General features: G+C 43.4%; 1 protein-coding gene across 1 annotated transcript in view; it reads right to left on the reverse strand.

Moving 5' to 3' along the window:
- Nucleotides 1-26,261, reverse strand: part of dcbld1 (discoidin, CUB and LCCL domain containing 1) — a 123,865-nt gene that overhangs the window by 37,860 nt on the left and 59,744 nt on the right. The window contains exons 5-7 of the mRNA XM_078542203.1: nucleotides 19,759-19,831; nucleotides 14,482-14,615; nucleotides 13,526-13,566 (exon numbers count right to left, since the gene is read on the reverse strand). Of these exons, the coding sequence (XP_078398329.1) occupies nucleotides 13,526-13,566; nucleotides 14,482-14,615; nucleotides 19,759-19,831 (248 nt within the window). The remainder of the gene's footprint in view (nucleotides 1-13,525; nucleotides 13,567-14,481; nucleotides 14,616-19,758; nucleotides 19,832-26,261) is intronic.

The raw sequence follows: 26,261 nt of genomic DNA on the forward strand, positions 1-26,261 counted from the left end.
CTTTGGCAGGAAGAATAGAGGAGCTGAATATTATTTAAATGGAGAAAGACTGAAGAAAGCTGTCTCACAGGGGGATTTGGGTGTCCTCGTGTATAAATCACAAAAAGCTAGCATACAAGTTCAGCAGGTAATAGGGAGGGAAAATGGAATATTGGCCTTTATTTCAAAGGGAATGGAGTCTAAAAATAGGGAAGTCTTGCTAAAACTATACAAGACACTAGTTAGACCACACCTAGAATACTGTGAACAGTTTTGGTCCCCTTATCTAAGAAAAGGTATACTGGCATTGGAGGCATTCCGGAGAAGGCTCACTAGGTTGATCCATTGGGAATGGAGGGATTTTCTTATGAGGAGAGGTTGAGTAGGTTGGGCCTGTACACATTGGAGCTTAGAAGAATGAGAGGCGACCTTATTGAAACATATAAGATTCTTAGGGGGATTGACAGGGTAGGTGCTGAGAGGTTGTTTTCCCTTGTGGGAGTCTAGGACCAGAGGGCATAATCTCAGAGTAATGGGGTGCCCATTTAAGACAGAGATGAGGAGGAATTTCTTCTCCCAGAGGGTAGTCAATCTGTGGAATTCTTTACCGCAGAGGGCTGTCGAGGCTAAGTCGTTAAGTATATTCAAGGCTGAGATAGACAGATTTTTAATCAATAAGGGAATCAAGGGTTATGAAGAAAAGGCAGGAAAATTGAGTTGAGGATTACCAGATCAGCCATGATCTCACTGAATGGTGGAGCAGACTCGATGGGCCGAATAGCCAATTTCTGCTCCTACATCCTCTGGTCATATAGGCCTCACAGAACCAATGAACAACATCGACTTGTGAAAGAAATGTAAAACCATTGAAAACTGAAATGGTTCCCTTAGGGTAGCTACAGAATGGTTAATCTTAAGAGAATTGATGCTGTGCAAGAAAGCAGGACTGTGTAGTTGTGTTATTGGGCAGTAAATCTCATTTACAATTCGCTATTCCCTATAAACAGCTTCTTGCCTTTATCCACATGAAAATGTATCTGCCACACTCAGCCCACCTCCATTATTGGTCTCATGTCTCTCCTGTCCAGACAAAGTCACTCTCTTTTCTTCCTCATTATCTGCCCACAAGGTTTTGCATCATCAGTACATTAATTAGCATTAAAATTGCCCAGTTGTATACCATTCATAAATATTATAAATAGATTTCTGCAAAGATTCCTATGGAAGTCCAATGGTTCCCTTTTCTCAAGTACAACATTTTCCTTTCATCACTAACCTGTCTTCCATTGCCAAGCCAGTTGCCAATCCATTTAGGCCATCGGCTAATCCATGATCTTTGAGTTTGTTTACTAGCTGCACACAAGAAAATCTGCCTAAGGCTTTCTGAAAATCGAATTGTGCTACGCCTGGATTACCATCATTCATTAATATTTTAACTCCTCAAGGAATTGCAATAGGCTTGTAAGCCATGACTCATTACTTCCAAAACCATTGACAGAATTTTACAGTCCCCCACTGGCAGGTTTGCAGGTGAGGTGGCCAATAATTCCTGTCGCAGATCTTTCCACAATTTTATGGAGGGTGGCTTGCCCAACCTTGACCCATTTGAAGCCCTTAAGTGGCGCTTCCCACCTGACCTTAATTTTGAGGCTGGAGGGAGGAGATCAACAGCAGTGGAGAAGCCTGGCAGATCTTCCTGCTGGGTCTCCGGTAGGAAGGGGAGTGCCTCCCTCAAGGGCCCCTTTTCCCTGCCAGCCTCTCCATCAAGTCCTCTCCCTCCCGCACCACCCCATCAACCCCCCCGGGTCCTCGCCTCCCCTTCTGGCTTTGAGGATCCGCTACCTACCTGGCCCTGGATCTCAGGACTTAGAAACTGGACGCTACTTCCAGTCCCAGTCCTGGCCACTTCTGTCACTAGCGTTGCTGAGAATACAGAGCTGGCAACTAATCAGATTGGCTAGCAGCTGATGTATTCTGTGGGGATGTGTCTCCCGCCAGCTCTTTGGGTGGCGGAGCAGGAAGCCCCACCATCCAAAAAATCCTGCCCCATATCAACTAAACTGCTTGAAAACTGCTGGTTAGATGTTCGTTTGTTGCAGGGTTGTCCAAACCTTTGTTGCTGGGAGCCAGATATAGGCAGGTTGATACTTGAAGGTGAAAAGGATATGAGTTTACATTGCCTCAACTGGATTGTGAATTTGATTTTTTTTTGTATAAAGCTTAAAGAAACAACTGTCTTTTCCTTTCTGTAAACACAGTGTGAGAATGTCATGTAGATCAAATGCCACTCTGAATACTTACATGACAGTGTCAGGCCTTCCTGCTATCTGTCATCTTACAGTGATACTGGGAAATGTCTGGAAAGGAAGGAACAATACAGAACTAAACAATAGCAGGGGTTGGGGAAGAAGCTATGCTCCCCAAAATCTGTTTGATTACTGGCTACGTCTAGTTCGGCAACCCTAGGTCTTGGAGAAGAGTAGATAGACAGGCCTTTTGAATCCTCTTCATGGCCAGCACCTTCCCAGTCAATCCTGCTGAGGTTCAGCAGAGGTTAGATTTTCTTTTGGAAAAGGGCAAGTGCAAACTGTACTCAATAAGGTGACGTTTGCATGAACATGTATAACTTTGGCTGGAGTGCGAACATAAGTTTCTTTAGAGCATTTCCACAACAAGAGTTGCACCTAGTGCTAAATCAGTGTGTCAATAATTGTCCAAATGCTGATCCTAAAGATGTTACACTTCGATGAGAAAACATACTTATGGGCATGCAATTAAAATGTTTTGTCATTTAAACTTCCAGTGACTGACTGAGGGGATCACATGATAAGATTTCAAGTTTTAAGACTTTTACTGTAACAGACGAATTAAAAGCAACATTGACTAAACTCTATTTTTGTATGCAACTTAGACTTTAAGCTACAGAAAAGAACTTCCCCAATTAACATTTTTTTTATTTATTCTTTCATGGGATGTGGTCATCGCTGGCAAGGCCACCATTTGTTGCGTTTCCCTAATGGCTCTTGAACCGATTGGCTTGCTAAACCATTGTAGAGGACAGTTAAGAGTCAACCACATTGCTATGAGTCTGGAGTCACATGTAGGCCTTCCCTAAAGGACATTATTGAACCAGATGGGTCTTTAAAAGAATTGATAATAGTTTCATGGTCACTATTTCTGAGACTAGCTTTATAATCCTGATTTTTTGGTGGGATTTGAACCCTTATCTCCAGAGCATTAGCCTAGGCCTTTGGATTACTAGTCCAGTGACATTACCATTACACCACCATCTCCCCTCAAAATTATTGAAAATCCCATGTTGTTATAATACTATATACTATCCCTTTAGTGGTTACTTCATTCTCTAGGAACTATTCCAAAGCTATTCTCAGCTCCTGCTGACTTGCTTCCTTTTCCAGCCTGATAACTTCTAATCCCTGAGCTGACTTTCACGGTGAGAGTTACTCTGGAGATTTTTCCCTCTAGCCAAATCTTCCAGCCTTGTTTAACACCTCACGACCTTGAACTCTTCAATTCGAGTGTGAGCTCCCACTCGTATTCTGCGTGGTGAACAATAGAGACTGGCTGCCTCTATCTCTTTGGCCTCCCTTTCCCAGATTATTGCAGACTGACCTGTCTGAGGAGTTCAGGGAAATCTTAAGAAAACCCTGTAAGCTGATATTACAATGGCTTTCTATGATCTGTTCCCCTCTCAAAGCCCAACTCCATGGCAACATGAATCACATGGGCCTTGCATCCAGGTAGAAATACTCTCCTGAACCTGCAACTCCATTCTTTCTTGGAATGAAACATAAACAATTATACTTTAAATTGTCTAAAACCTGACATTCCTAACACCTCCCTGGATTTTCGGAATGACGGATAGACTCTCCATTGGTGCAAATCTGAACAGGGCACTTACCATTTTCTCTGGGACGGGAATGGGGCTGGGTCACGTTTCATGCGTGCATATTTCGCGGTTGTAGCTGCCCATTTAAATCAGCAGCTGCCTCCACGTATGTGAGATTTTGGTGAAGTAGGAGTGTGAAACTTGACAAGCACAGGTTAGACCTGGTAAGAGCTGATTTGAACTTTGTGGATTTTTTTAGATAGCTAGGGCATCCATTTTGGACAGCAATTTGTTTTACAGTTTTATTTACTGCCCTATAAGTGGCAAAAACTCGATACCAGCTGTCTGGCTTAAACTCAAGGTACTAGGAGGGTGGGGCTTCTAGACTTCTAGAGAAAATATTATTTTCCCCTCTTGACTCATGCACGGAGGTGACAGGAAGAACTTTGTGCTTGAGAAAGGCGCATTGCGCTTTGTGTGAAAGAAAATACAAGATGGGCATAGCACCCTCACACATAGATGCCATAGAAGCTGAAGACCAGAGGGGGGGTACAAGATCAGGAGACAGAGGCAGTGCCATGTGCACCAGGGAGGAGGAGGAGGAGAGGGAAGGCAGCCGGGTATTACACTATGGGATGGGTGTACCAACACCAGACATCCTATCTCAATATGACGGAGAACCAGTGCCGAAGGGGACTGAGGTTAAGCTGTGAAGGGGTAACAGACATATATCTCATGGTCCACCAACAACTTGAATCACACTCTATTGACTCCCTTGCCCATGACTGTAAAGGTAACCGTTGCTCTCAATTTTTATTCCTCAAGCTCTTTTCAGGGATCAGCAGGAGACTTGTTTGTTATATCCCAGTCAGTAGCACACAGCTGTACTAAGTCTGTAACTAATGCTCTGTGTGCTCATGTGAGTGATCACAATTTCCTTGCTGATCTGGCATCTCAGACAGAGCGCGCCACGGCTTTTGCCCAGTGAGCAGGCTTCCTTCAGGTACAGAGGGTTATTGATTGCACCCTTGTCGTCTTAAAGGCACCAACTCAACATGTGGACAGCCTCATAATTCAAAAGGCCTTCCACTCACTCAACGTATGTACAGATGGTTTGTGACCACAACAAGGTCTTCCTTCAAGTGTGTGCAAAGTTCCCTGGTAGCTGCCATGACGTCTTTGTACTAAGGAGTTCCCAACTCGGTCAGCTATTTCAGCCATCTTTGCAGATGCGTGGCTGGTTTCTAGGGGACAAGAGGTACCCCTTAAGAACCTAACTAATGATCTTCTTTAGGAGCCCTCAAACTGAGGCAGAGCATGACTACAACAGCAGCCATGTCATCACAAGGAATACAGTTGAGCAGGCCACTGGCATTCTAAAAATGTGATTCAGGTGTCTCGATCATTGGGTGGAGCTCTGCAGTAAGCCCCAGCAAGGGTATCCTGAATTGTAGAGGCCTATAACTTGAAGAGGAAAATGTCATAGGCAGGGTTCCAACCTCTGAGGAGGTGGAGGATGATGAGGGCAATGTGGAGCAGGAGGAGGAGGAAGCCCCTGGCCATTCAAACAATTCTGAAACAGAGGAGGATCAGGAGGCCACCGATAGCAGAGAAGCTGAGAGACATGGCCATGTAGCCAGGGCTGACTCTGTGTTGGAGGGACGCATTGCCAGGCATGTCCTTGTGCAGAATAGATTCTCATAGGGTCCTCCAATCCCACACTTGCCATCAGGAAGTCCCTGATGAGCAACTTCCAACTAAACAACCTTTTACATTGACTCCACAATTACTCAGAGGAATGCCTAACCTTGACAAGGGAGAGAAAGAACATCGATGAGCTTGACTCAGACAAAATAAAATGGCTGCAACCCACACCATCATAACCCTGGGCTTTAACATATTGTAAACACACATGGTAAAAAGTCCTTCACAACCTGGGCCCCTCACATAAATGCCATTGCCTGTAAATGAGGTGTGAAAGCTGACACCCTGTGCACACTTAAACCATGCCCACAATATTGAGAATGTTATTATGGCTTAAGGCTTCAGACACAATATGTGCTGATATAATTGTATATGCCAACATGGATGCAGATGAGGCATATAGCGCAGGATGAGCCCGCAACTGTTCAACAAAATCTCTTTGAATGAACTTGCACACCATCCATTCTAGCTAATGGTCCAGTTTCCTCAGTGGGTGGCACATGCAACACTCCTGGCTTCCATAGACCTCAGCTTCCCATACAAAGCACATTCTCTGCCACCTGCAATGGAAATGCTGCCAAAGTAGCGGGGACAGCAGACTAGCAATATTCTCTGGAGCATACATGTCATCTCGCCCTGTGATGCTAACACCCAGGCCAATACCTAACACTGCCATGCAGATGACTGCCTTGGACCCACACTCATGCTTGCGATGTGCCTGCTGACCTGAACTGCTCGTGGATTCTTCTCATTAAGCTTCCCGTCAAGTTAAGCATGAACATAGGAAATAGGAGGAGGAGGCCGCTCGTTCCCTCGAGCCTGCTCCACCATTCAATAAGATCATGGCTGATATCCTACCTTAACGCCATTTTATTGCATTATCTCCATATCCCTTGAATCTTTCACATCTAGAAAAATCTAGCGATCTCAGTCTTGAACATATTCAATGACTGATCCTCCACAGCCTTCTGGCATAGAGAATTCCACAATTGATGAGGAAGAATTTTTTCACTCACTTATCTCAAGCCTAAATGGCCTATCTCTTATTCTGAGACTGTGTCCCCTGGTTCTAGACCCCTCCCAGTCAGGGGAAACATCCTTCCTGCATCTATCCTGTCGAGTCTTGTATGAATTCTGTATGCTTCAATGAGATCACCTTTCATTTTTCTTTACTCTGGAGAATGAAGGCCCAGTCTCCTCAATCTCTCCTCAAAGGGCAATTCTGTCATCCCAGGAATCAGTCCAGTGAACCTCCCACTATGACAAGTATATCCTTCCTTAGATAAGGAGACCAAAACTGTACACAATATTCTAGGTGCAGTCTCACCAGGGCTCTATACAATTGAAGCAACTCTTCTTTACTCCTGTACTCAAATCCTCTTGATATAATGGACATTTGCCTTCCTAATTGCTTGCTGCACCTGCATGTTAGCTTTCAGTGACTTATGAACAAGTACATCCAGATCCCTTTGTACATCAAAACTCCTCAATCTCTCGCCATTTAAGAAATACTCTGTATTTCTGTTTTTCCTACCAAAATGAATAACTTCACATTTTTCCACATTATATTCCATCTGCCATGTTCTTGCTCATCATTTAGCCTGTCTAAATCCTCTTGAAGCCTCTTTATATCTTCCTTACAACTCACATTTCCATCAAGTTTTGAGTTATCAGCAAATTTGGAAATATTGCATTTGGTCCCCACATCTAAATCATTGATACATATTGTGAATATCTGGGGCACTGATCCTTGTATTGCCCCCCCTCTAGTCACAGCCTGCCAACCTGAGAATGACCCTTTACTCCTACTCTCTTTTTTGTCTGTTAACCAATCCTCAATCCATGCCACTATATTACCCCCAATCCCATAAGAACATAGGAGATAGGAGCAGGAGTAGACCACACGGCCCACCGAACCTACTCTGCCATTCAGTACCATCATGGCTGATTTTGCTTACTAACTTCCTGTACAAAGCCTCCTGAAAATCCAAATACACAACATCCACCGCTTCTCCCTTATCTATTCTGCTAGCTACATCCTCAAAAACTCTTAACAGATTTATCAGACCCGATTTCTCTTTTATTAATTGACACTGCCCAATCCTACCATTATTTTCTAAGTTTCCAGTTACCGCATCCTTTATAATAGATTTTAGCATTTTCCCTACTATTGATGTTAGGCTAACAGGTCTGTAGTCCCCCCTTTTCTCTCTTCTTCCTTTCTTAAATAGTGGTGTTACATTTGTGACCTTCCAATCTGCAGAAACTGTTCCAGAACCTATGGCTAGAATATCATGCTCACCCGCCAGCGGGTTTTTAGATTTGTGTGTGTGTGTGTGTGTGTGTGTGTGGTTGGGGGGGTGGGGGGGGGGGGTGGGGGAGAGGAGCATGAAATTGAAGGAACTGGATTCCCTCCAGGTTCCTGCCTGCATTGACTACACAGTAATTTTACGCTGGGGTGGGCAAGGCCTCAGATGGGAAGCCCACCCTTGCCCCAATTAAGTGCCCAATCTGATTGGCCGGCAGCTCTCATAGGCGGGACTTCCTCCCAAGTGAGGGGCGGAAGTCCCGCCTGCGGCCACTTAATGCTCATTTGAGCGTGAAATGGCTGCAGGACACTTGGGAGTCAGCAGGGGGATAGTGGCTAGCAAGACCCTGCCATCTGAAAAATTCAGGCCCATGGAATTTTGGAAGATGACCACCAGCGCATCCACTAACTCTACAGCCACTTGTTTCAACACTTTGGGACGTGGATCATCAAGTCCAGGGCATTTAACAACTTTCAGTCCCATTAATTTCTCCAGTGCTACATTTTTACTAATTTCTTTCAGTTCCTCATTCTTGCTAGTCCCCTGGTTCTCTAGTATTCCTGGGAGGTTAATCTTCTTCCCTGAAGACAGACACAAAGTACATGTTTAGTTTCTCTGCCATTTCCTTACCCCCCATTATAAATTCTTCTGTCTCTGCCTGTAGTGGGCTCACATTTGTCTTTATTAATCTTTTCCTTTTTACATATCTATAGAAACTTCTACAGTCAGTTTTTATGTTTATCATTAGTTTACTTTCATATTCTATTTTCTCTTTCTTTGTCAGTTTCTCGGTCCTCCTTTGCTTAATTCTAAAGTGCTCCCAATCATCAGGCTTACTACTTTTTTGTGGCAACTTTATAAGCCTCTTCCTTTGATCTAACAGAATCTTTAACTTCTCTTGTTAACCATGGTTAGATCACCTTTACTGCTGGGTTTTGAGCTTCAAATGAATGTAGATTTGTTGTAAACCATGTATTAATTCATTTAATGAAAGCCATTGCCTGTCCACCATCATACTTTTTAATGTAGTTTCCCCAATTTACCATAGCCAATTTACCCCCATATACCTTTGTCGTTTCCTTTGTTTAGATTTAAGAAGCTAGTTTCGGATTGAACTACATCACTTTCAAGCTTAATGTAAAGTCTATCACATTATGGTCACTCTTCCCTCTGGGCTCCTTTACAACGAGATTATTAATCAGCTCTTTCTCATTGCACAATATTAGATCTAAAAGAGCCCATTCTCTACGTGGTTCCTCAACATGCTGTTCTTGAAAACCATCCTGTACACATTCCAGGAATTCGTCCTCCACAGCATTAGTGATGCACAGCATGGATGAACAATGAAAGAAGCAAGGAGCATCTCAGCGCTTGAGCCTTTGAACACTGGATTATTATGTGATAGACCAGAGAAGGAAGAAGCCTTCCGATGAGTCATAAATATGGTCACACCTTTCCTCCTGATTTCGTCAATGCAAGGTGGACCTCAGCATGCCACCTTCACTATCACTAGTAAGAATGCCCTTCATAATGTTAACATTCTTTTTGAGTTTTGTGGTGTACAAACACATACCAAGTCATCTGTGAGTCAATGTACATATATTGAAAAATTGCTCAAATGTGATATTTACAATGTGAAAAGTGTAACCACAGTGAACTTATTAGTGCTCCGAGACGGTGCCCTGCGCTCACTCATACTCCCCCCACCCCCGTGTTGCCTCAGAGGAGGTGGAGGTAGGCTGCTCACTTCTTGGTCTATACAGCAAAGAGGAGCATGGTGACTAGCTTCATTGTGCAGACAGCCACTGGGGACCTCCTTCAGGCTGCAGCCATGGTCACTGACACATGTGGAGCAGACAAATGCTCTGGTGGAGGGGCTGGGGAGGTGGACCTCCACAGTCCTTGGCTGGCCTTCAGATGGGGCTGATAAGGCTGGCGGCTAGTGCACAGCAGTTGTCCATTCCAGCAACCGCTGTGCCAACAGTGCGACCATCCTGTTCAGGGTATGCAGCTCATGTATAAGCTACTCATTCAGGTGCACATAGGATTGATGCAAATGAGCACTGCGATGCACAGGCACAGTAAAGAGAGATACCCTGCATGTACTATATGTCAGCGCTCAAACTCTGAGTGGACTGACCCAGGCTACGGAGGGAGGCTTGCACCCTTTCCTGGCTGAGATGTTATTCTTGCATCCAGGCCGAGTGTTGCTGCATGTGTCCCTCCACAAGATTGGCCAACCTCTCATGGTCAGAGCACATGCAGTTGAACCCCTGGGACAATGTGGAGCTCATGAGAGTGATGGACTATTCCATTCGGAGTCCTAGAGTTCCCACTGCCTCAAGGAACTCCGCCAAATGTCCACACATCTGCTGCTGATTATCTAAATACTGTGCCTCAAAAGGTAACTCCAGAGGCTCCAGGTTCCTTCCCACTGGGACATCATCATGACTTCCCCCCCTCCCAGGAGGACCTGACACCTCCTCCTGAAATCTGGTGCGGTGACTTTCACCTTGTGCCATTGACTCTACACGTGCTACATCCCACTGATGTGCTGGTATCCGAGTTGGTGGATTGTGGGGTTGTTTGATGTGACGCTGCCTTCTCGGACATCTCTTCCTTCTCCTGATGCCCGAGGGGTGATCTAGGCCAGGGATTGAGAGAGTGGAGCTGGGACCTGTGTGAGGTACAGAAGGGGTTATTTAGGTATAGCCCTTCTCATTGTGAAATCACATTAATGCATGCCATTGCCTTAACCATGTCCATGCTGCCCTCATATGCAACCCCATCCTTGAACTCCCTCTCATGCTAACGTCCACTTGTATTCAGTGAACTGACATCATGACCTCCATAATTACCACCATGTTTGAAGGTGCATTTATCAGCACCTTTCTCAGCTGCTACCAGTGATTCACCATTGCCAACAGACAGCTGCTCTGGCACCCTGGAAATCTCCACCTGTTCCACCGAGCGAATCAGTTTCAGCTAGACTGAGCCACCCTCAGTTGGGCCATCACTTTGGTGTTCTTCACATTCACTGACTACAAGGACAACATGATTTATTGTTAGCCTGATATATAATGCATGCAGGGAAATCTCTCTTCGCTGTGTCTGTGCATCACAGTGCTCATTCACATGTGTTCTGTGCACACCTAAATGAGCAGCTTACACACACAAGCCTCAATGCTGAAGCAGGGGTATGTGCCATGTCTCACACCTGAGCTACAGCATGTACATATGACCCTTCCCTTGGACCTCTGTGTGGATAAGCCAAGCTACTCACTTTGCCAGAATACAGCAAGTCACTGAACCTTTTCTGACACTGTATCCATGTCTCTCGTGGCCTCCTGCTGCACTCACCACAGCTGCAATTTGAATCCAGGCCTTCTTTGTGGTGACTGGTGGATTATGCCAGCCAGCAGGGTACAGAACTGCTCTACTCTTCTGGACCTCGTAGACCAAAACGTGCAGGTCCCGATCTATGAATCATGGAGCAATTAGACCCAACCCTTCCCTAGCGGTTCCTCTGTGTGACATTCTAACAATACAAAATGTAAGGCGAAGAGAGTTGTGAGCCATTCAGATTACAATGCTCCCAATCACTTTGCAAGCTTACATGAACTTACCATTTTAAACATTTCATCAATGATTACTGGTAAGCTGTGGTGGAGAAAATGGTTCTACGCAAATGCTTGGTGCCAAGTATGCTGCAGCTGAGACTCCAAGGCAGCATGCTGTTCTCCGCGACCACCGACAGCCCTATTGGTTCACTCCCTCTTAGTCACACTGCATTGCCATGAGAGTGTGCAGATGTGAAGGACCTGGTTAAGGCTCAGCCTTGTGGGCACATTCTATGAGATGGGTGGCAAGAGGGCAAGTGGATGGGATAAAACCCATGACGCTGTTCATCTGTGGGATTACAGGAGAAGTGGTGGCATAATGGTATTGTCACTGGGCTAGTATTCCAGAGACCTAGGGTATCCTCTGGGGGCCTGGGTTCAAATCCCACCATGGCAGATGGTGGAATATGAATTCCATAAAAATCTGGAATTAAAAGTCTAATGGTGGCCACGGGCAAAATTTTTTGGTCGGTGTGTGGGCAGGCGCCCGACCCGATTGGATGCAAAATTGCTTGTGATGACGTTGGGTGAGGGCCCTGATGTCATCCCACGCTCGCACGATATTTCGGTTGGTGGGCATGCGCAAGTGTCAGAGGTACACCCGCCGTCAATTAAGACGACAATAAAAGTTGTTTTAGTTCCAATTGTCCCAGATTTTTCATGATCTGTCCAACCTTATGGTTGGTGGATGGACGAATCGGCCAGGCGGACTTTGCATTTTTGATGAAACTTCATCCAAAGGCAGGATGAGGTTTCCGTTATTAAATCAAAAAAATAAAAATGTATGAGCACAATTTTCATTGAACATAATGTATATGTTCAGGTGACTGATTCTGATATGTAGACATTTTTTTCCTGGATTTTAAAATCTTTATTTAATTGTTTTGAAGTCTTCAACTCCCTGAGGCAGCTCTGCCTTCAGAGAGCTTTCATTCAGCTCTCGCCCGTGCCCGCACTTACGTCAGCACCCGCCCTCCCCCACCCCCCACACTGGCAGTGCTGAGCACTTCCGGCCAGCCAGCGTGAAATCGCGGTCAGGGGCCAATCTCGGGCAGTGGTCCATTCTCCAGCCGCTGCCGCTTATCATGCCTGTACTCCGACATAAAAATACTGCCCCATGAAGCCATTGTCGATTGTTGTAAAAACCCACCTGGTTCACTAATGTCCTTTAGGGAAGGATATCTGCCATCTTCACCTGGTCTGGCCTACATTGCAACCACAGGCAATGTGGTTGACTCTTAAATCCCCTCTGAACAAGGGCAATTAGGGATGAGCAATAAATGCTGGCCTAGCCAGTGATGCCCACCTCCCATGAACGACAAAACAAACTACGTTACTGCAGAATAGCTTTAACAGGTAGTGGTGCCAGGACGATGCTACCTCCATGGCTGTGTTTTGTGAATCCACTCCATGACCTCAGTGCTTCAGTAGAGTACACTTTGAACAGACAGCAAAAAGTAGCTTTTTCCCAGGGAAAGCCCATGATGGGCCATCCGACCCAGGGTTGGCTAACAGTTGGACAACCTTTTCGCCACTTACCTAACGAGTCAATGACGTCTCCTCTGAAGCATGTATACCTGACCATCACTTTTTGACCCCTCAAATGAGCCTTCCTAAAGGCCCGCTTTTTATATGTGTCCGAGTCAGCAAACCCACGCTGGGCCCATCTCCGATCATTCACTAGGGTCGCCCACCCCTTTTACTAATATAGACCGCTCACACTGGACTGAAAATCAGGCATTTAGGACCACAATTAAAGAAGTTGGGTTCATGAAGCCAGGAATTTTCCTGGCTCTGTGCACCTAACAGATGGACAAAAGTCCAGGCCTAACAGCCTACCCAAAGTCATCACAGATGCCCTGATCATTATCCACAGGTATGAATGCCTTGCATTGTCGTCTCAATAAAATAACCTGGGCTCCCCTTTAACAACCAAGCCACCCAAGCAGAATGCAGAACTGGTCACATGACCCCTTCATTCCTCCATTTTACCCTAAATTAAAGAGACAGTCCCAAAACATGACTATCTTTTAAACTTCCTATTTGCAACAATGCCATCTTACCATCAGTGCCAAACACAATCCGCTTATCTGACAGGGATCCACTGAAAATATAACAAAAAGAGGATAAAGTCAATACAATATATTTTGAATTGAAACATTTTAAAAGTGGGCATGAATGGCTTTTATCCCAAGTTGCAGCTTGGCTCAGTGCACTTTCTATGTCAGAAGGTTGTAGCTTCAAGCCCCACTACAGATTTCAGCACATAATCTAAGCCAGCACAGGAACAAAATACAGATTAAATGCTACATTGTGTGCCTTGCTCTTTTTCTTTCCCTTAAGACAACTGGGGAAAGATTTGTTTGTGTAGTGCCACTTCAAGCAGGGTAACGGTGACAATAGCAATTTTCCAGGGGCAGAATGCACAGCCAGTGTGTGATACTCAATATCAATCATCACCACCTGGAAGTTCCCCTCCAAGTCACTCACCATCCTGACTTGGAAATATATCACCGTTCTTTCTGTCACTGGGTCAAAATCCACGATCTCCTTTCCTAACAGCACTGTGGATGTACTCACACTGCATGGACTGCAGCGGTTCAAGAAGGCAGCTCACCACCAACTTCTCAAGGGCAACTAGGGATGGGCAATAAATGCTGACCCAGCCAGTGAAGCCCACATCCTGTGAGTGAATTAAAAAAATGAGGGAACCTTTGCATTTATAAGCTTGCAGTGTTGTCTGCCCCTGGGGAATCATGTATGTCTGCATAGTTTTGCTTAAAGCGGCACTATGCAAACAATTTTTCCTCCTAGGTGTCAAGAAAAATTTCTATGAGAGAAAATGCTAAACTTGATCGTCTTTTCTACCACACATTTTGTTTTTCAAGTTGCCTTTGAGCAGAATGGGGGAGAAAATTAACATTTCAATTTATTTTACATTTGTTATGGCAACAAAAAATTCTATTTTTCAAATAATGAATTTATACTTGAAGTAAATTAAAGGAAACTTGTTACTTACTCTTTTGACAAAACACCATTTGCCAGGATGCCTTCATATCGACTCAGACCTCTATGCTGAACAATATCTATTGTGCCACCTACTTCATCCAGTATTACACCAGCATGAATGGCAGCCTTACAAAGGGCAGATGTCTAAAAAAAAATTAACAGTTGGTCAAATGGGTAACATTAATGTGCTAATAAATTACTTACTTGATGCTCAAAGAATAAACAGATGTTTCATAATCATAGTTTCCCAGCCATAGCATAATCCTACCTTTCGAGTGTGATGAGAGACTTGAGATCCTGGGACTATTTCCACTGTTGTGGAGAAAGTTAAGGAGAGATTCAAGAATTTTTTAAAATGGTGAAGGGTTTTGATCTTGCGAATAGGGAAAGACTATTTCCTCTTTGGGAATCGGCCTTGGCTCAGTGGTAACACCCCCACATCAGAAGATTATAGACTCAAACACTACTCTGGAGTTTTGAGCCCATTATTGAGGCTATGTTCCAATGCAGTACAGACGGAATTCTGCCATTTGGATGAAACGTTAAACCAAGGCACTATTTTCCCCACTCAGGTTGTCGAGATTATTGCATGGTCAATTAAGAGCAAGGGAGTACTCCTGGTGTCCTGATCAGCATTTAACCCATAATATCACGACACATATTTGTTTCCAGGAATGCTGAAATATGTTTCAGAAAATCCAGGAATATGGCAACCTCTGACACATCTTCTGGCTTACTCCATTAGTGCAAAAAACTTGCTGAATCACAAACATTGGCCTAAATCTTGCGCTTGTCGGGCGCACTTGATCAGTGGGCCCGGAAGCAGCCATGGTGTCTGTGTCCGGCCGCAATCGGACCCTGAATGCGATTTCACGATGGCTGGCCAATTAGCGGGCAGCCAGCGTGAAATGTGCGCTGAGAGGGGCTCAGTGCTGTTTTGGGGGGGCATGACGGGAAGAGGCGAGGCACCAAGAGAAGTGAAGGTGCAGGCAGGTGTTTCCAACAAGCTCCCTGAAGGCTGACCAATGCTGTGGAGCTGCCTCAGGGAGCTGCAGTTTTGTTTCAATTACATTTACGCAAAAGAAAATGCCACAAATTCTCTCTGTAGTGCTATTCAAGCAACTGACAGCAGAACTCATAACACCTCAAGCTTCAAACACCATCTTTTATTTTATTTCGTCCCGGACATTTTATCCTGCCCTGGATCAAATATGAAGCAAAAACGTGAAGGCCGCCTGGCTGCCAAATGTAAAAGTGCACAAGCCACATAAAATCTCTAGTAATCGCCTATTTAGTGGGCTTAATTGCCTGCTTAATTGTTGACGGCCGTGCTTCCAACTCCCGTGCGCGCCCGCCGACTATAATGTTGTGCATAAGCGTGAAGGCATTGGGACTCATGCCCGATGACTACTTGCGCTATTTCACGTGATTTCAGGTTGGGTGCACACCCACTCGTTGAACATAAAATTCTGGCCATTAACTAGTCTCCTAATTTTTCATCAGCTGCTATACTACCAGGCCGCTGACAGGACGGCTAACAATGATCTTTGCCTGTGGGGCTCAGCATTCCATATTCCAACAACTTTCTGCATGAAGAATTGTCTAATTGCTGCTGTGATCCTCATCCCTGCCTTTATTTCCCCTAGACTTGACGATTCCAATGGTCCCCTGGCCGACCTCCCATCTTCTACCATCCAAAACTCTGCTGCCCGTGTCCCACCTCACACCAAGTCCCATCACCAAGTCGAGTTTTCTCCCAACATTGGCTCCTGGTCCAGCAACACCTCAAATTTAAAATTCTCATTCTTATCTTCAAATCCCTCCATTATTTCAACCCTCCACATCTCTGTAGCCTCCTCCCTCCCTACAACCCTCTGAAATCTCTGTATAGCCTAAACTCTGCACAGCTCCAATGTCATGCCTTCAGCTGCCTTGGCTCTAAGCTCTGGAGTTCCCTCTGTAAACTTTTCAGTTTGTCTACCTACATAAGAACATAAGAAATAGGAACAGGGGTAGACCATTCAGTCCCTCGAGCCTGCTCCGCCATTCAATAAGATCATGGCTGATCTTGTGTTTCGATTTCCATGTTCCCATCTAAACCTGATAACCTTTGATTTCCTTGCCTAACAAGAATCTATCTACCTCTGCCTTAAAAATATTCAATGACCTCGCCTCCACTGCCTTCTGAAGCAGAGAATTCCAAAGTTGCACAATGTTCAGAGAAAAAAATTCTCCTCATCCCTGTCCTAAAAGGGCAGCCCTTAATTTTAAAACAGTGACCCCTAGTTCTGGATCCACCCACAAGATGAAACATCCTTTCGACATCCAGCTTGTCAAGGCCGTTCAGGATCTTGTATACTTCAATCAAATCACCCCTCACTCTTCTAAACTCCAGTGGAAACAAGCTCAGTCTGCCCAACCTTTCCTCATAAGACAACCCACTCATTCCAGGTATCAATCTAGTAAACCTCCTTTGAACCGCCTCCAATTACATCCTTCCTTAAATAAGGAGACCAAAATTGCACAGAGTATTCGAGGTGCGGTCTTACCAATGCCCTGTATAACTGAAGCATAACATCCTTACTTTTATGTTCAATCCCTCTCGTAATAAAGGATAGCATTCCATTAGCCTTCTTAATTACTTGCTGTACCTGCATACTAACTTTTTGTGACTCATGTACTAGAACACTTAAATCCCTCTGCACCTTAGAATTATGCAGCCATTCACCCTTCTCTCCTTCACTAAGGAGGCTCCTTAAAACCAACTACAAAAGTGAGTTCTGGTGAAAGGTTATTGACATGAAATGTTAACTGTTTCTCTCTCCATACATGCTGCCTACCCTCCTGAGTATTTCCAGCATTTTCTGTTTTTATTTACTGTTTGAAACCTACCTCTTTGACTAACCTTTTGAGCACTTGTCCTAAAAATTCCTTATGTGGCTCTGTGAAGCACCTTGGAATGTTTTACTATGTTAAAAGGCACCATAAAAATGATGGTGCTATGTTTGAAAAGTTGATTCTTTGGCTAGAGTATCCGCACTGTCAAATAGCCATGCAGGTTGACCAGTCTTTAGTGCAATGTACTCGGGATGACTCGTGTTCATAATCTCTTACAAACGAGAAGGAGAAACCTCGCTCCCTTCCCCCATCCCTGCACCACAGCACCAACCCCACCCCGGCTTAATAAAACAGAGGTCTGAATCTTTGACTCAGCTGCGTGCCTGCCGAACTGTGAAAGGCCGATTAAGGCCATTTAAAAAGGCAATTAAGCAATTACCTGAGCTGCCCGTCCAACCTTAAGGTTGGCGGGCAGGCAAAGAGCCCAGGTGGCCTTCACATTTTTCATGGAACCTCATCCACGGGCGGGATGAGGTTTCATGAAGGGGTTATAAATTAAATAAATTTTTTCATTAAAGTTCATTGACATGTCCCAGCTCATGTGACACTGTCACATGAGTGGACATGTCTTAAAATTTTTGGAACTTAAACTAATCTCCAAGGCAACTCTGTGCCTCAGGGAGATTTCTGCACTCTTTTGAGTACTTCCGGGTGCACAATCCCCCCCCCTCAACAGGGGGAAAATTCTACCCAAAATGTTCAGATCAGAAATACTAAGAGATCTGTCTAATTCTCTGAATAAAGCACATGTATTGATTTAGAGTACAAACTTATCCAGACCAGCAATTTGTTTATAGTGCAACCTACAAGAAATCAGTTGTTTATAAATCCTTTTGTTGTATTACAAATCATTTGTGTCAGCCTTTTATCGTGCTAAAAGTTTTCTTGTACACCTTCCAGAAAGGCAAATTCTTTTGTAAATAAGGCATCAACTCGGTCAATATATTTGGGAACATCTCAAGGGCAACTAGAGATGAGCAAGAAATAATTGTTGTCTTGCCAGTGACACCCATATCCCAAGAATGAATAAAATTTAAAAATATGTTACAGATTTATTTAAGGGCTGGCAGTTGTTGACATTCAGGAAATCTTTAAAGCCATATTTACTCATTTTACAAAATAGGGGAGCAGGGGATACTTAGACAACCAGAATTTGTTTCTGCTGCAAAGCTGTAAAAAACATGAAATAAACACAAACTATGCAGTCATGAAGGTGAAACTAAAAATGAGAGAAAATGGACAGATGTATTATGCTATATTTCAAAATCTTTGTCACTGAATAAACTTTTTATGTTTAACTACATCCCAATTAGTTAAGGAGTACATAGTGTTTGAAAATGAATTTCTCCTTTTCATTAAAATAAAAGCAAAAAACTGTGGATGCTGGAAATCCAAAAAAAAACAAAAATACCTGGAAAAACTCAGCAGGTCTGGCAGCATCTGCGGAGAGGAGCACAGTTAACGTTTCGAGTCCGAATGACCCTTCAACAGAACTAAGTAAAAATAGAAGAGAGGTGAAATATAAGCTAGTTTAAGGGGGGTGGGACAAGTAGAGCTGGATAGAGGGCCAGTGATAGGTGGAGATAACCAAAAGATGTCACAGACAAAAGGTCAAAGAGGTGTTGAAGGTGGTGATATTATCTGCGGAATGTGCTAATTAAGGGCAGAAAGCAGGACAAGCAAGGTACAGATAGCCCTAGTGGGGGTGGGGTGGGGTGAAGGAATCAAAAAAGGCTAAAAGGTAGAGCCAAGGATGGATGGAATGGATGGAACAATGGATGGAAATACATTTAAAAATAATGAAAGTAGGTGGGAAAAGAAAAATCTATATAAATTATTTGGAAAAAAAAGGGGTGGGGAATCAGAAAGGGGGTGGGGATGGAGGAGAGAGTTCATGATCTAAAATTGTTGAACTCAATATTCAGTCCGGAAGGCTGTAAAGTGCCTAGTCGGAAGATGAGGTGCTGTTCCTCCAGTTTGCGTTGAGCTTCACTGGAACAATGCAGCAAGCCAAGGACGGACACATGGGCATGAGAGCAGGGTGGAGTGTTGAAATGGCAAGCGACAGGGTGGTCTGGATAATGCTTGCAGACAGACCGAAGGTGTTCTGCAAAGCAGTCACCCAGTCTGCGTTTGGTCTCTCCAAGGTAGAGGAAACCGCATTGGGAGCAACGAATGCAGTAGACTAAATTGAGGGAAGTGCAAGTGAAATGCTGCTTCACTTGAAAGGAGTGTTTGTTACCTCCTCAGCCACCACAACATCAATTATTAAACCCATAGATTTGTGACACGGTAGGTTTGAACTCCAAACATTTTAATTTCACAAAGAGGGTCTATAAAATGAATTTTTAGAGAACAAATGCACAATTTTCTTTTGTTTTCTACTCACATGCCTATATCCTTGAGAAAAATCACCAGAGACTTCTCCTATCACAGCTTTGCAACCAGCAGGACAATTCTTACTAAAACAAAATGAAAAATATCAAATGAATTAAGCATTCTTCTAAAGTGTAAGTGTAGTAAATCAGGATGCATGCTACAGTGTTAGATTCACCGAAGTTCCAATAGATAGCCTACTATAACATAACGCTCAACTCCACATCTTTATTGAAAGGATCTTCAACCACAAAAACCCTATTACTATAGTAGACCTTCCAACTCTCTGTCATTTCAAGGGTGACATTAATTACTCATCTAATTTGTTCTGAAATGTAACAAAAGGACTGCAACAGCCTAAAAGGGGCCTTGAATTTCAAACAAATTTTTCTACAGATATAGCACTTGGCTGAGTTTTCATCCTTGAAATATCTCAGGTTGGAAGGATATGGAAAAAGCTGAGAGACAATAATCTACTTTTAAGAGCTTGGCCTTAAGTTTCTATGAGAAATTGTTTCAAAAACACATCTTAAAAAAGGTAAAAATGATTGGCATTTATAATGCACCATATTTCAGTTCCCTGATGTCTCAATGCATTTCATGTAAAATTAATTAATTTTTAACTGCAGTAACTTATGTAGGAGAATATGGAATCTTTATTCGTAAAGCAAATTTCCAAAATTAAACTAGTTAATCTGTGTTTTGTTGCGGTGGTTGAAGAACGAATGCTAGTCAAGACACCATGTTATAACATTCAGTCTTTAAAAAAAAGACTGACGGAACAGAAAAGCAGTGCATCAATTATGTTTTGAATTTCCACTGATCCATCACATTTACATGGCCCCCTCTCTCACTCTTCCTGTCCTCAATTTCTCTATCTTGATTTCTGGGTGTAGGCTGTCCACCAATATCTACTATAAGGCCACTGACTCCCACAGCTACCTTGGTTACATTTCCTCCCACTTCACTTCCTGTAAGGACTCTGTGGCATTCTCCCAATTTCTCCATCTCATTGATTAGAAAATCTTACCTTTCATACTAATGCTTGCAAAATTACTTCCCCATTCCTCTGCTGAGAGCTCCACTCCACTGGTTGACAGAGCCCTCAAATGTGTCCATCCAATTTCTTGCACTTCTGCCCTCTTCCTTTCCTGCCCTTCCAGACTCATGATATTGTTCCCTTTGTCCTCACCTTTGCACCCCAGCAGCCTGTCATTCCCAGTGCACTGCCAGTGATGCAGCTCTTTTTCATTTGCATTTCTTTTGCTTGCATGGGTAGATGCCGTGGGAAAGTGAGCGGGTTTGCAGATGTTGGAGAGGTTGACTAGGAGTCACAGAGGGAATAGTCATTTCAGAATGCTGAAAAGGTGTGGAAGATGCATTTAGGTTTGCCACAACCTTCCTGGAATGGTTGACCATCTCTCAGAATCAGCATTAGTCTCCCGGTGGCAATTGAATGCAATCCAGGAAATTTTAAAACAATATTTTAAGTAAATAAATTAATATAGGATTGCTAATTCTGGTTGGACACATTCCCAAATTCTGGGAGATGTTGATGGAAGTGATGTCATAGAAAGCTGGCGGCGCAGCGTGAGCAGGATCTAAGGGAGTGCGAGACAGGAAAACACACCAAGGTCTCCATCAAATCTGCAAAAGCCCATTTCATACCAGCTAAAGATTCCTGTATAAATTCTCACCAATTCACACAATAGTTTCATTTTTTAAAAAAATCAGCTAGGACTAAATCCATCTCTATAACTTCCAACCTACCTCTTGCTAATATTAGGCTTATGTAATTTTTCCAGCAGCAGCACTTGCTCCTTTTACCTCGTCAAGTCACTCAGTGGGGAAAAGCAGGCAACAAGGTTCATGAGTGCAACTCGCATGCACATCAGTACCTGTTTACATGTTATTTCATCACGCTGCCAAGTACATAATCAGATCACCGTTTTACAATGAATAATGAGCTTCTGTACACTATACTAATTGATTTACTTAAAATATTGTTTTAAAATCTTCTGCATTGCTTTCAACTGCCACCAGGAGATTGAAGCCGATTTCAGGAGACTCCCGGCCATTCCAAGGTGTTTATGTATCTTCCACACCTTTTCAGCATACCAAAGGGACGATTCCCTATGTGACTCCTAGTCAACCTCTCCATCATCTCCAAAGCTGCTCACTTTACCAACAGCATCTCCCCATGCAAGCAAAAGAAATGCAACAACTGCCTTTCAACTCCTCCATTTCCAACATCCAGGTTCCCAAAACCTGCAAAACAGCAATTTACTTGCACTTCTTACAATTTAACATACTGTGTTCACTGCTCACCATGTGATCTCCTCTACACTGGGTAGCTCAACTGTAGATAGGGTGACCATTTTTCTGAACACCTCGTTATAGTCCACAAATGTGGCCCTGAGCTTTGGATTGCTTGCCATCTTAATTCTCCATGCCACCACACTCGGCCTCCTACACTGTTCCAACAAAGCCCAGCTCAAGCTCGAAGAACACCATCTCACCTTTCAATTAGGCACTTTACAACCTTTGGAACTTAATGTGGAGTTCAACAACGTCACATCACAATCATTGTTCCCATTTTTTTTTGAAGAGCAGGTGCTGGTAATGGTTCTGTTGTTATCACTAACACCACCTCTAGATCCATCTTTTGTTTCTTTCCTTCCCCCCATTACAAGCCCCCCCCCTTTTGTCATTTAATCACTCCTTCCCTCTACCCTATCAAAGGCCTTCCCCTTCGTTCTTTCCTGCCCTCTCCAATCTCTTCCTTTGGCTCTGCACTTTCTTATAAACACTCTTGCAGTTCCAATGAAAGGTTGCCAACTCGAAATGCTAGCTCTTATTCTCTCCCAGAGACGGTCCCAGCAGCTAGGTATTTCCAGCATTTTCTGTTTTTACTTTAGCATCATTGTTTTTTTCGTAGATGATGCTTTAGATAATGCAGCATTCATCCAGCATGCTGCACTCAAAGTTTTATCCTTGATTATATTCTCAAATCATAATGTGAGGCTTGAAAGCTATAACTGTATAACTGAATAATCATCTAATCCAGTGTGTTATCACCTGAGTTGGTAATGAATGGTAAAAATATCATGACAATTCTATTGTTGTCCTAATTCAAATAGAAATGAGGGGAAAAACTCACTTTACAGTAGTGATCGCAATTTCCAAATCATTCCAAGATAAGTACTGTAATCTGCTTAGATGTGTGAGATAAATATATTTATTATGAAGCATATTGCTGGGAATTTTTGTGAACAAGATCAATTGTTCTGATAATTCTAATAGAAATTTGTCAGTTCCAAAGTTGATGTTTAGGTACTTCTGTTTAAATTTCTTAACTAAAATGGGAGGCAGCAGGCCAGGATTGAATAATGAGACGGAAGAAATAAATACTCCGACGCCCAGCATGATTGATTATCTTTGAGAAATTATAGAAATGGTTGCAGCACAGAAGGAGCAATTCACCCAGTGCCACCTCCTCAGCCCTTTCCCCTTAGCCCTGCATTTTCTTCCTTGCAGATAATGATCCAATTCCCCAGCCTCAATTGAACATGCCTCCACCATACTCTCAGTCTGTGCATTCCAGATCCTAACCACGTGCTGTCTCAAAAGGTTTTCCTCATTTTGCTGTTGCTTCTTTTGCCAATTACCTTAAACCTGTGCCCTCTGGTTCTCGATCATTCCACCAATGGGAACAGTTTGTTTGCAATCAACTCTGTCCAGACCCCTCATGATTTTCTATACATCTATCAAATCTCCTCTGAACCTTCTCTTCTCTAAGCAGAACAGCCCCAGTTTCTCCAATCGATCCATGTAATTGAAGTCCCTCATCCCTGGAATCATTCTCATTAATCTTTCTGCACCCTCTCCAATGCCTTCACATCCTTCCTAAAGCGTGGTGCCCAAAACTGAACGCAATACTTCAGTTGAGGCCAAACCAGTGTTTTATATAGGTTTAACATAACTTCCTTTCTTTTGTACTCTATGTCTCTATTGATAAAGCCCAAGATGCCATATGCTTTAATAACTGTAGTCTCAACCTGTGCTGGCACCTTCAATGACTTATGCACATATATACTCAGGTCCCTCTGCTCCTGTACCCACTTTGTACCCTTCATTTTATATTGTGTTTCTGTGTTCTTCCTACAAAAATGAATCACTTCATACTTCTCGGAATTAAATTTCATCTGCCACATGTCCGTCCTATTCACCGACCTATTTCCTTTTGAAGTTCTACACACTCCCCTTCACGGTTCACAATACTTTCAAGTTTTGTATCATCCGCTAATTTTAAAATTGTACCTGTACACCAAGGTCTAAGACCTAGACTCTAATTTATTAATACATACCAGTAAGAGCAGGGATCCCAACACTGATCCCTGGGGAATTCTACTATAAACCTCTAGTTCGAAAAACCTCCACTCTGTTTCCTGTCACTCAGCCAATTTTGTATGCATGTTGCTACCATCCCTTTTATTCCATACGGTCTAACTTTGCTTAAGTCTATTGAGTGGCACTTTATCAAATGCCTTTTGGAAGTCGATGTACACCACATCAACATTACACTTATTAACCATCTGTTTCCTCTTCAAAAAACTCCAGCAAGTTGGTTAAACAGAATTTTCCCTTAGCAAATCCATGCTAGCTTTCCTTAATTAACCTGCATTTGCACAAGTGATTATTAATTTTGCGCCAAATTATCGTTTCTAAAAGCTTCCCCACCAATGAGGTTTAACTGACTGGCCTCCACAATTTACACTCTCACTTCCAACTCATACCGTCCTGATACCTTTTCAACTTTAAGTACAGACAGCCTATCCAATACCCGCTCCTCATCAGTCTTAAACCCTTCAAGTGTCTGCACTACCTCTTCTTTCACCATAACCTGGGCAGCATCATTTTTCTTGGGAAAGACAGATGCAAAGTATTCATTTAATACCTCAGCCGTGCCCCCTGTATCCATGCACAAATCCCCTTTTTGGTTGGTTCCACTTCCCCTCTTACCATCCTTTTACTATTTATATGCCCATAGAGGGCTTTGAATTCTCTTTTGCGTTAGCTGCTAATCTCTTCTCATGCTCTCCCTTTGCTTTTCTTATTTGCTTTTTCCATTCCCCTTTGAAACTTCTGTGTTCAGCCTGGTTCTCAGTTGTATTATCCACCTGACATCTGTCATAACCACACTTTTTCTGCTTCATCTTAATCTCTATCTCTTTCATCATCCAGGGAGCTCTGGGTTTCTTTGCCCTATCTTTCCTCTTTGTGGGAATGTACCTTGACTGTATTTTTCCTTATAGGCAGCCCATTGTTCAGTTACAGTTTTGCCTGCTATTCTTTGATTCCAATTTATCTGGGCCAGGTCCATTCTTACCCCACTGAAGTTGGTTTCCCCGCATCTCTTCCCCCCCCTCCCCCCACTACCTCTTAGTTAATTATTCTTGCTCTGTGGATTGCTCCTTGTCCTTTTCCATAGCCAACCTAAACCTTATGATACAATGATCACTGTCCCCTACAGACACTTGATCCACTTGGCTCACCTCATTCCCAAGATCTAGGTCCGGCAGTGCCTCCTTTCTCATTGGATTGGAAACATACTGCTGTAGAAAACTCTCCTGGACACACTCTAGGAACTCTTGACCTCTCTGCCCTTTACACTACTAGTATCGCAGTCTATATTCAGATAATTAAAGTCTCCCATTATAACTTGCAAATCTGTATTTGCCTTGCAAATTTGTTCCTCTACATCTTTTCCATTAGTTGGTGGCCTATAGACGACACCAAGCAATGCAGCTGCATCTTTTTACTTCCTTAGCCCTAGCCAAATAGATTCTTTCCTTTACCCCCCGAAACGTCCTCTCTCTCCAGTACTGCAATGCTCTCCTTAATCAACAATGCCACCCCTCCCCCTTTCCTGAACACCTTGTATCTAGGAATATTTAATACCCAGTTCTGTCCTTCTTTAAGCCAGCTTTCTGTTATCGCCACAATATCTTATTTCCACATAGCTATCTGCGACTCACCAATCTTATTTACCACAGTCCGCGTATTCACAAACATGCACTGTAATCCTAATTTAGACTTCATTACTTTCCCTCTTACACTGAACCCATCTAATGCCTTACCATTCCCACTCCAGTATTATCTGTCTCTCCCAATATTCTTTGCACCTTGGTATCCCTCTCTGATTATCTCCTGATTCCCACACCTCTGCCAAGTTAGTTTAAACTTGGAAATTGGATAAGGAAGTATTTATGCAGCACATTTGAATCTATATGAGAAAAATAGTCAAGGGTCTTAATTTTAGGGGGCACCATGGACCCAGCCCCCTGGATAAAAATTAACAGGGCAGCTCACCCATGAGCCTGATGGCTGCCCTAGTGCAATTTAATGCTGGGACCAGCATTAATTCCTTTAAGGCAAGGCTTCCACACCTATTACAGGAGGATGCCCTGTCTTAGAGAGCTGCTGGCCAATAGGATGGTTGGTAGCTCCATGGTC

This window comes from Cetorhinus maximus, chromosome 5 (genome assembly GCF_964194155.1).
Source record: "Cetorhinus maximus chromosome 5, sCetMax3.hap1.1, whole genome shotgun sequence".
Classification (NCBI taxonomy): domain Eukaryota; kingdom Metazoa; phylum Chordata; class Chondrichthyes; order Lamniformes; family Cetorhinidae; genus Cetorhinus; species Cetorhinus maximus.